Source organism: Peromyscus leucopus, chromosome X (genome assembly GCF_004664715.2).
Source record: "Peromyscus leucopus breed LL Stock chromosome X, UCI_PerLeu_2.1, whole genome shotgun sequence".
Classification (NCBI taxonomy): Eukaryota; Metazoa; Chordata; class Mammalia; order Rodentia; family Cricetidae; genus Peromyscus; species Peromyscus leucopus.
The window spans coordinates 101,155,968-101,167,592 of NC_051083.1; the positions used below are offsets into that span (position 1 = coordinate 101,155,968).

The window sequence follows — 11,625 nt, forward strand, 5'->3', positions numbered from 1 at the left end:
AGTTCTATCCATTTGCCTGCAAATTTTATGATTTCATTTTTAAATGGATAAGTAATATTACATTGTGTGAATCTATCACAGTTTCTTTATTCATTCTTTGGTTGAGGGACATCTAGGTTGTTTCCAATATCTGGCTATTATAAACAGAGCAGAAATGAACATGGTTGAGCAAGTGTCTCTGTGGTAGGATGAAGTATCATTTCGGTATATATCAAAGAGTGGTTTAGCTGGATCTTGAAGCAGATTGATTCTCAACTTCTTTAGGAACCACCATGTTAATTCCCATAGTAGCTATATAACTTTGCACTCCCACCAGCAATGGACAAGTGTTCTCCTTACTCCACATTTTGCCAGCATGAGCTGTCATTTTTTTTTAACTGAACTTAGCCATTCTATCTGTGTAAGATGAAATTTCAAAATAGTTTCAATTTGCATTTCCTTGATGGCCAAGGATGTAGGACATTTCTTTAAGTGGCTTAATGCTCTAGCTAAGGTTTCAAGCACTGTATCGAATATGTATGGAGAGAAATTCAAAGCAATTCCACTAAAGTTAGGAACAAGATAAAGTTTTCCATTTGCTTCATAGCAACCAAAAATAGTACTTGAGTATAAATGAAATGGGAAGATACACCCTGAATGTGGGCAGCATCATTTTGTGGGCTATAACTTGGACTAAATGAAAATGAGAGATCAAGCTGAGCACTAGCTTGCATATATTTATTAGTTGCTTAGGGATGTTGTTTCAAGTTCCTGCCACTTGGATGCTGTCTTAGTTATTTTCTATCGCCATGATAAGACACCATGCCCAAAGCAACTTGCAGAAAAAAGAGCTATTTTAGGCTTATAGCCAAGAGGAGTAGAGTCCATGACCATCATGGAGGGAATCATGGCAGCAGGGAGGCAGGCCTGGTGCTGGAGCAGTAACTGAGAGCTGACATCTGATTTACAATCATGAGACAGAGTGAGAGTGCTGAGAGTGGTGTGGGGTTTTGAAACCCCAGTGATACACCTTCTCTAACAGGGCCATACTTCCTAATCCTTTCCAATCAGTTCCACCAAATGGGGACCAAGCATCCAAATATATGAGCCTGTGGGGCCATTCCCATTCAAATAATCACAGGGGCCTTGTTATTTCCACAATGACGAATTATGAGCCAAATAAATCCTTTCTACCTTAAGTTGCTTACCACAGCAGCAAGAAATTAACTAAGACAGTATTATTCAGGTAAATTATTTTATAGCTTTTCTTTCTGTTGTGTTCTTATACCAGACTAATACTGGCATTATATAATGAATTGGTTAGCATTACTTCCCCTATTTTTGGAATACATTTCAGATCATTGATACCAGCTCTATAAGGGTCAACACTGTCATGTCATGGACAATTTAGTTGGGATATTATTGCTATTTCCGTTTCATTGCATGTTCTTAATTTTAGTAAGTCATACATATGGAAAAAGTTACTCACTTCTAAGTTTTCCAATTTATTACAATATAAATTTTCAAATTATTATTGTATTGAAATCTTTATGGTCCTTTATATCTAACGATTTAAAATGATAAGACAGGATGCTCCAATTATGTGCATATAGATTAATAATTGCTATATGTCTTTTATTAATTGATAACTTTATCATTATATGGTGATCTATTGGTGAAATTATTATGGACACTCCACATAGTTAAAAGGAAGATTTATTTAGTGGGTAACTTACAAAAAAGGGAAAGGTAGGTTGTGGGGTCTGGGGAAGGTGTATCGAAGTCCAGTGGTGTTCTCTGGAGCTCTGCTCGGTCAACCTCCACTGTCTAGGGTCCAGGAACAGAGAGAGCACTCTGGCCCATCCAGATCTCGGGTCTCCTGGAGCCTCCCTTGGCCCTGCCTTGTAGGCATGACATTTGCCTAAGCCTCAATGGGGGTTTGGAATTTTCAGATCAAAGCTGGAATGGCTGCCCACTACACTGAATTCCAAAAATACCAGCCATTTCCAGAATTTAAAATCCTGAATCATGACATGACACTGGCAGCATCCAAGTTTATCTGGTACATGGAATACTCACACTGAATGTGTGGTTGAGCTGTAGGCCTTGCATACATCCTGCTTCACAAATGAGTCTGTCAGATCAGCTAAGCCTATAGGTCGAAGATGATGCCCCAACATTGCAGAGAAACTCTGGTGACTGTCCAGGAACCTGGCTGCTTCTGTCAACTCACATTCTTTGGAAGTCACTTGTTTGTACTTTCTGTTTTGCTAGGTAATATTATTTCCTTCTCTGGTCTCTGGGGGAGTTGAAGATTAGATAGTTGTAGTTACAGTTTTCTTGTGAAGAAATTCAGAAAAGCAAGTCACTAAGAGGTGTTAAGTGTGTAAGATTGAAAGGCATCATAAGAAAGTTTTCTGTTGGTAATATAGGTTAGGAGAGAAAGTGAATTAGGTACAACATTTTAGACTCACCAAAATACGATAGATAAAGGAATATTTTCTCTGAATTTGTCAAATGCAAATGGACTAGACATTGTTGATGTGTTTTTTGCTTGTATATTGTATATAGTTAATGTACTTGTTGTATATAGCTTTTCTTATATTAGTTATAACTTTATTTTCATTAGACAAAAAAGGGGAAATGTGAAACTTTATTTGTGCTCTAATAAATAAAGCTTGCATAGAGATCAGAGGAAAAAGCCAGCCATTATAAGTAAACACAAAAGTCAGCAATATTAGCACATGCCTTTAATCCTATCTCTTGGGAAGCAGGGATCTGTCTGGATCTCAGTGATTTCAAGGCCATACTGGGAACAGAGTTAGGTGTGGTGGCACATGCCTTTAATTCCAACACTAGGTAACCACAGGGGTCTTGAGGTCTATACAGACAGAAAGTGATGGGCAGGAAGAGGAAGTGATGTAGCTTGACAGAGAGAGCAAATCAGATGGCAGAACAGCAAGGCATAGAGGCATGGGTAGACAGGAAGTCTCCTTTTGGAAGCTTTGGAGTAGGCAAGGTGAGGTTAGTGTGTGGCTGCTCCTATTCCTCTGATCTCTCTCAGGTTTTCACCCCTATATCTGGCTCCATGTTTTCTATTAATAAGACCATTTAGAAATACAAACACAGCTGGGCGGTGGTGGCACAAGCCTTTAATCCCAGCACTTGGGAGGCAGAGCCAGGTGGATCTCTGTGAGTTTGAGGCCAGCCTGGACTACCAAGTGAGTTCCAGGAAAAGGCACAAAGCTACAAAGAGAAACCCTTTCTCGAAAAACCAAAAAAAAAAAAAAAGAAAGAAATTAAGAAATACAAACACATGAACATGCATATATACATAAAGAAAAAGAAAAAGTAATGGAAAAAATTGGACAAATTATTAATCCTGACCCCCCCAAACTTCTAAGAGCAGGGAAAACCTAGGGAATCTGTCAGGAAGAGGGGTACTGACCGTTCCCCACTCTTGATGGTGGTTAAATCAGGCACATATTATTTTTTTCAAAAAAGGTGTCATATGCCTTATAATGTATTTTGTGTGTTTATAAAAGTTGACTACTTGGCTGTCCATGGGTTTGTCAGTGTAGATAAAGAGACAGAGACCCCGAGTCTGCAGCATGCTAATGCAGGAAGCTGGGGTCTTTATGGTGATGTGGAGCCATGGAAAGGCACTTGACATTTGTGCTTGGGCCTCAGAGGACAGATTCCCCTCTCACTGACTACCACACAATTTCTAGGAGACCTCTGCATTATAACTTCAGAGGAGGAAGAGAACAGAAGGCAAAGAAAGAAGCAGCTAAGAAAAAAGAAAATGGGATGGACAGTGTCAGCTCTATTTAGCTAAATCCCGAAGCCTGAGTTCCATATATCTTGGGACTCTGAATGAAATGCCTTGTTCACAGCTTCCTTAACCATGAAATGGGGAAAACACCAATGGCACAGGACAGGGATACCATCAGGGTTCATTGAGTTACTTGCAGAGTTTGACATCCTTTTATTTCAACTTCACAAACCAGTGTACCGGTAACTACAGTTTACTTCCCCTGAATAGCATAATCTCAGCACTAGGACAGTGCTTCCAGAGCCTATGTCAGCATGGATGCCTCTGACTTCTGAATTACTGTAAATAGCCCAATCAAGCTGCCTATAACAATCCAGTGCATCTCATACTCAGCTCTAAACAGGATGTCTCCATCACATTCCTCCTTCAGGGCTCAGGGAACCCCGAAGAGGAGGCAGGAAGAGTGTAAGAGCCAGGGGGCATAGAGGACACCAGGAGACCCTCTAAATCAACTGAGCAAAGCTCCTCTGAACTCTCAGAGACTGAGGCAGCAAGCACAGGGCCTGCATGGGTCTGCACCAGGTCTTCTGCATATATATTATTGCTTCCAGTTTAGTGTTTTCTATGGGATTCCTGAGTGTGTGAACAAATGGGTCTCTGATTCTTGTGTCTTCTCTTGGGCTCTTTTCCTCCTGTTTATTTTTGTGAACGATAACATTACATTTAAAGTTTAGATTTACTATGCTTGAGAGACCAAAGAGCAAAAAAATGCCTGGAACATGCAAACCCCTAGCTTGTACAAGCTGTGCCCTAGGAGCTCACCCTCAACCCCTATTTTTCTAAGACATTGAAGACTGTCCTTAAATTGACTGATCCTGTAAAATCTGCTGTTCTAGCAAGATAATAGGTCATAGGACTAAATACTATTTCTGTTTTTGTAATCAAACTTGCTTACTATGCTCCATGACTGGGACAATTGCAAGACATATATGTTAAAATTAGAACATGCTTTCATGTAGACAGAATACATGTAATCTTGTGCTTTTGGCTTTATAAGCCTTGGATTAATATGATCAGGGGCTGCAATTTGGGAGCGATCTCAGTTGCAATCTTGGTGTCATGAGTAGCTGGCATCAGTACTTATTTAATAAAGCCTCTTCTTATTAAAATTTATTCATGGTCACAGTGAATTTCTGAATGACCCCAGACTCACCAAATTTTGTTCAGTTCTAACATGTTAGTTTTTGTTTTACTTATTATGTTATTTATTTATTTGTTCATTTGCTTGTTTATTTAATTATTTTGGGTTTTTCAAGACAAGGTTTCTCTGTGTATCCCTGGCAGTCTTGGAACTCACTATGTAGACCAGGCTGGCCTCGAACTCACAGAGATCGATCGGCCTGCCTCTGCCTCTCAGGTGCTGGGATTAAAGGTGTGTACCATAACAGCTCAGCTATAGTTTATTTCATTATTACCCTTTAGAAGCCTGTATGTTTTCACACACACACACACACACACACACACACACACACACACACACACACACACATCTTTATTTATTCTTTGGGAATTTCACATCATGCACTCCAATTCTGCTCATTTCCCAGTCCCTCCATATCCTCCCTCCACCCTTGCAGTGTCCCTACCCAAAAAGAAAATAAAAGAAATACCAAACTAAACTAACCAAACAACCAAACAAAAGACCCAAATCTCTCCTCTGTCTTTCCTGCCTCTTCAACATCTCTTCATTCATTTGAGTGGAACTGGGATCCTTGGTGTGTCCTGCAGTATACCCTTTTGTTCAATCAGCCCCACCCGAAAATGAAAATTGCAATGAGTCATTGGTCTGGTTCAAGGCCTCTGGTTTCTGGTACACCATCATCACTGGATCCTCACTGAAAATCCTCTCTGACATCCCACGGCTGCCCCTAGTCATGGAGATCTGCAGAACCTGTCCCTTCACATGCTCCAGCAGGTCCTAGATGGGGTAGATGTTAGGATGTTAGGCCAATCCAAGGACCTGGATATGAACCTGGGTGGTAGTTGAGCTTGCCAGTCCTTGATAGTAGAGCTGGCCCCTCGGGTGAGGGATGGAATCAGCTCTCTTATGACCATGGCATCAGGACCATCTCTCTCATGCTTGTGTTGAGGGGTGGGGCCAACTCTCATAAGTACAGGGGGCCAGCTCTCCATGCCCAAGCCATTGGGACCAGCTCTCCTGTGAGGGTCAGGGTCAGCACTCTCACTGCAGTGTCTAGTGAGGAGTAGGGTCTGCTTTCCTAGGGCCAACACATGGCAGGGCTGGCTTAGCACTGCCCTTGGATTTCATTGTGCATGGCCCCCTATGGTAATAAGGGCCACAGACATCAACACAGACCCCAGTTACAGCAGGACCACAGATGCAGAGGTGGCCCTGCAGAGCATCTCAGGCCCAGATGTTACCATGTCCCCTGTGGCAGCTCAGGTCACTCAGAGCAGTTCAGCCCCAGCAGCAAGCAGCATGGCTCTCAGACACCAACATGGTCTGAAGTGACTAACCAGACCCTGGGCATATACATGGCCCATGGTGACAAAAGATGACCCTAGAACGCAGCATGGGCTCTGAGGTGCCATGGCCCCAGGTGATAACACAGGCCAAACAGAGCAGCTTGGCCATGGGACACCAACATGGTCTCAGGTGGCAGACCAGACCTCAGGCATCTACATGCCCCTTTGTGGTAAAAGGAGCCATAGACAACAACTCAGACCCTGGCTGCTGTAGGGACATGGACCCAGACATGGCCCTCAGAAGCTACTTAGGCCCGAATGACACCTAGGCCCTGGGTGGTAGCATAGGCTACTCAGATCAGCATGGCTCTGGAGGCTTGGACCACAAGTCCACAGGTTGTGTCACAGACCCTGGGCATCCATGTGGTTTTGGTGGCAACACAGGACATGGACTTTAACAGACCCCGGCTGTTGTAGGACATGGACCCAGGCACAGTCCTCTGCAGCAACATAGCCTGGATGTCCCAAGGCCCCAAGTGGCAGCACAGGACACTTATATTGGCATGGTGCCAGAGGCAGCATTGTCCAGGGACACCAACACGATCCCAGGTGACAGCCCAGACCCTAGACATATGCATGGCTTTCAATGGTAGCAGGAGCCATGGACATCAACATATAGACCCTTACTGCAGTAACGCCATGGACCCAGACATGGCTCTCAGGTGCAGCTCAGTCCCTGATGTCACCATGGCACAGGGTAGCAGCATAGGCCACTCATATCAGTATAGCCCCTGAGGTGGAATGGTCCTTCAACACCTACCTGTCCACAGGTGGCAGCCCAGACACTGGTCATCCTGTGGCCTTTTGTGGCAACATGGCCATGGATGTCAACACGGACCCTGGCTACATTAGGACCACGGACCCAAACGTGGCCCTTTGCAGCAGCCTGGGCCCAGGTGTCATCATTTCCCTGGGTGACAATCAGGCCACCCACCCAAGCCAGCTCCTCACCACCTTTCCATCTTCCGTTCCACCTCTTTCCACAGCACATGAACCATTCTGCCTCTCCTTTTCTCCCATTTCTTCACCACACATTTGCTCATCATAAAGGCACCCTCCTGCCTGTCAATGTCTTTAGTCAGCCCAGGCCTTCCTTGTGGACCCAGGCTGGCCTGTGGGTGGCTTCCACCCACCTGAGCTGTTTTCTAGTGACAAACAGAAAGGTAGATATGTCCAGATGGAAGGGTAAGTGGGGAGGAACTGGGAGGAGTAGGGGCAAGGGAAACCATAATCGGGAAATATTATGTGACAAAAATGTCTATTTTCATTGAAAGAAAAAAGAAAGAATTGTTGTGACTCCTCCCAAAATAAAAAGTAATTATCACCATCAATACTTTCTGTGCCCACCTTCTCCGTAGATTCTACATTTGCAGGGTTACTACTGAATCTCTTGCTCAAAGGATCAAGTAAGTCTGAATCAAGAAGGCTTAAGAGATCTACTGTTTCACAACTAACATGTTTAGGGAATAGTCATCTGTGCAAGTAATACTCATGACTTAGAAATGTCACCCCCCAAAAAACAGAACTTGACATTTTGTTTAAATTGCATTTCCTGAAGAGTGTACATCTATATACTACAAAACCCCAGAAAGCATATGAAATTAAATAACTTGGAAATTCATGATTTTATTGTTAACATGAGTGTTGAATTTTAGTTAAGCTGTACATTGAATACAGGTGTCACCAAATTTCCATCTTGCCCCTGAACATAGATTGCACTCTGGGGATTGCCTTCCCTTTCCCTAAGGAGAATCACTTTTTCAATACGAGGAGGTATGCTCTGTAATACTACAGACCTCTCTCTCTTCTTCTCTTCTGCTCTCCGATGGACAAACCATGTCTGAAATCAGAGGAAGACAGGATTGGATTTAGCATTGGCTTCTACCCCAGAGCCAAGAGATAAAAACCACTTTAAGACACATAACGCTTGCTTTCTATTCAGCTCATAAAAGCAAATATCAGCTGTGTGTCAACTTCTGCAATAGGCCATGATTCTGTCTTTTTCCGGCAGTATAAACACTTCAGTGGTTTATTTTTATTGGATGGAACGCTTAGCTTATGACTTGTTCCAGGTCCTTGATGTTAATTCAATATATGGTAACTGGGTAAAGGAAAGTCTTCATTTTGACATTTGACCATCAGCTGTAGAATACCCTCCTCACTAGTGATACATTCCTCTTGTTTGGGCAGAGATTGTAGATCACCAAATGTTAGCACATTTTAAAGGCGTATGGAGGGGAACAGCTTTCTGTTTGTAAAAGCAGTCTTCAGTATGAAGTAATTAATCAACAGAAACAAGCATGGGAGATTTTCAGAAACAAAATAGCCTTCAAGGGTGCCAATGGGATTGTGGTGCTTGAAATTTCTGGAGAGCGAACAGGTGGTAGGCAGAGAGGGCCTGGACAATAGTTTGACATCACAGCCTCCAGGGTTTGTGAAAGTTGACTAACTTAACCTAAATGACATACAGGACACTGAAACCTTTGCCATCTCCAGGAGTTCAGCAGAAAGGGTAACTTCCACCCACGGTAAATCTGAACAGTATATTCTTTCATGATATACAAAGTTCTTCAATATCAGGATGAAGAATACTATCTCTGCTTCAGCTACATTTCCAGAATCCTGTCCAGCACAGAGGGCACACTAGGACCTGCTGTGTCACCAGGACATCTAAAGCCCATCTTTCTTCAAAAGGCAAAGAGTAAGATGGTCCACAATAGTGTGGGGAAAGTAGTCATAAACCAGCTCTTCCTAAATATGGTCTAGCTATGGAAATACAGTCACAGTTATCTGTTAGATTTCACCATCCTCTCGGGCTCCTAGTGAATGAGAGTCCATTGTATTGGGAAGTTCTCAAACTGTAACATTTGTGACTCCATGCACTTTCCCTCCATGCCTATTATGTGGATGTATAGTCTAAAGAAGACCAACCAAAGGACCAGAAGCCCTACTACCATCATGATACCTCCAATATATCCCAGTGGTTGACTCATATGGGCTCACATTAAGTCAGAGTTCCCTGTGTTTGATCCCTAAAGCCTATCTATTACATTTGTAAGAGGAAAGTGGAATTCAGAAATGATGCTTTGGGAAAGTCACACTGAAGAGTGTGCAAACAGGAGACCATGGGTGTTGTCTATTGTGTCCTGTTTCCACCTTCTCTTTGTAGCTGCAATGCGTCAGCCTCGCTAGAGCTTTCGTGTATCATCCTCTCTAGAGCTTCAATGAATCATCCTCTCTAGAGCTGCAATGTATCAGCCTCTAGAGCTGCAGTGCATCAACCTCTCTATGAGCTGCAGTGGATCAGCCTCTCTAGAGCTGCAGTGCATCAACCTCTCTAGAGCTGCAGTGCATCAGCCTCTCTGGAAGTGCAGTGCATCAGGGGAGGGGCTTGGTCCTGCCCCAACTGAATGTACCAGGCTTTGTTGACTCACAGTGGAGCCCTTACCCCCTATGAGGAGTGGATGTGTGAGTGGGTGGGGGAGGTGAGGGGTGAGAGCAGGAGATGGGGAGGGAGAGGAAACTGTGGTTGGTATGTAAAATGAAAATATCTTAAATAAAAAAGTGCCTAGGACAAGGCTTCCCAAGACCTGAGGAAGGCTGTAGATTGACTGTTCAATGGCTTTGCTTGGATTTACTGACCTTCACTTTGACTTCAGGAATATTCAAAGCTTGTGCAAGTTCCTTCCTGTGGAAAGAAAACCACAAATGTTTAGTGTGCAGTGTTTTACATGAAATGCAGAGTCATATATGATTACTACACTTTTTTAATATTGCTATCCTCCCTCACACCCACATTTAACTTTCATTCTCAGAACTAGTCTTGCTTTTGAAATGGTTTTACCTCTTACGAAAGTTTTTAAACAATACAGATGAATAATTTTAACACACTATTAAAAATTAAAAATAAATACCAAAGTGTATCCTGGGCAAATTATACTAATTTAAAAATTAGCACCAGGGGAAGGGAAATGGAAACCGAAAGGAGTTGATGGATAGGTACACAGTCCCTGAAAAAATGACGAGGCTACTGGTGAGGAGGTCACCCAACAAAGTGTAAATCCTTAACACTGGTGAACTTTACACTAGTGAGTATTTTGGCACATGATACTAATGTTTCTATATTGTACAGTAATTAAAATATGGCAAGAAAAGAGTGGTGTTGACTATGTACATTTGTTTCAGGTGAACACTAAACGCTAATACTGATCTTGACCCCTACACAAGGCACCCTCCTATACCCACACCACACAGGGAGAAGACAGCAGTGGCTTAGGGAGGGATGATAGGAAACCAGGGCCTGGAAGAACAAAAGGACATCTCAACCTGAGACAACAGGGAGGTTGGGGATAGCTCCTGGTGCCAGACACATACCTGGTCAGCGCATCTGGGTACTTGGTTTCTTTGAACATTTTTTCCATTTCCTCCACCTGCCACAGTGTGAACTGCAATGTGGTTCGCCGCCGCCTTTGTGATGAACGGCGCCTCGGAATCCTAATCACAGCCTCACGGAACTGGCTGCCACTGTTATTTAGTGCCGTTACGCAGCCCGCGTCACCTCCACTAGGGTTGCCACCCACCATCGCCAAGGCAGCCTCTAAGGTGGGGACCTGAGCTATCTCCTCACCATTCTCATTCCTCACTATGTATATATATCGCCAATAGAGCTTGCGGGCCATGACTAGTAGTGGACCGAAGCCACAGAGAGAAGTGGGGCCCCAGGAATGCCCACACTCGAGGCCTATTGTTCGGTCAGTCTCTACTACTGACGAGGTGTCAAGAGAGGGCCTGAGGAATGGGTGACGTCAATGTGTCCTTCTGCGCATGCTCCATACTTCTCCATGTTCCTCAAGGTTGATGTCAATATGCTCCTCTCCAGATGGGCGCCATAGGTTTTTCTCTCCCTGACTGACTTCCCTGGGCTTTATGAACTCCTGCTGAGGTAGGTGGTATTTGCTTTGGTGCACAAATGCTGGGTGTGGCCCAAAGATGAGGAACTGAGGGAGCCACTGTGAACAGGCTTGTGAAAGGTCCTGGGAAGTTAAACCTTACTTCGAAGGCATGTGTGCAGAATGAGTTTTAGCTTGCATCTGCATGCATGTGCATGCTGCCTGTTCCTCTTAGGTTGTAGAGATGACACTGAAGGGTGAATTGTGTAGCATTGCAAGATAATTGGGGAAAAGAGATGGGAGAAAGGTGGGAACACACACTGACCACAGGATCCTTGCGTGAACATGTAGAAAATTTCTGTGGACCTCACCCTCCACCCACTACTGCTGCTCAGAGAATGGGCTTAGAACTAACTGGGCATGATCAGCTTAGTG

At 43.6% G+C, this 11,625-nt stretch overlaps 1 protein-coding gene across 1 annotated transcript; it reads right to left on the reverse strand.

Annotated features, from left to right (window-relative positions):
* Window positions 1–7,907: 7,907 nt before the first annotated feature.
* On the reverse strand, window positions 7,908–11,258 carry LOC114682185 (homeobox protein Rhox13-like). Its single transcript, XM_028855992.2, has 3 exons — window positions 10,676–11,258; window positions 9,944–9,989; window positions 7,908–8,141 (listed from the first exon to the last, which is right to left on the reverse strand). The coding sequence occupies exons 1-3, from the start codon at window positions 10,978–10,980 to the stop codon at window positions 7,953–7,955; spliced, it is 540 nt and encodes a 179-aa protein (XP_028711825.1). The 5' UTR covers window positions 10,981–11,258; the 3' UTR covers window positions 7,908–7,952.
* Between the last annotated feature and the right edge of the window lie 367 nt (window positions 11,259–11,625).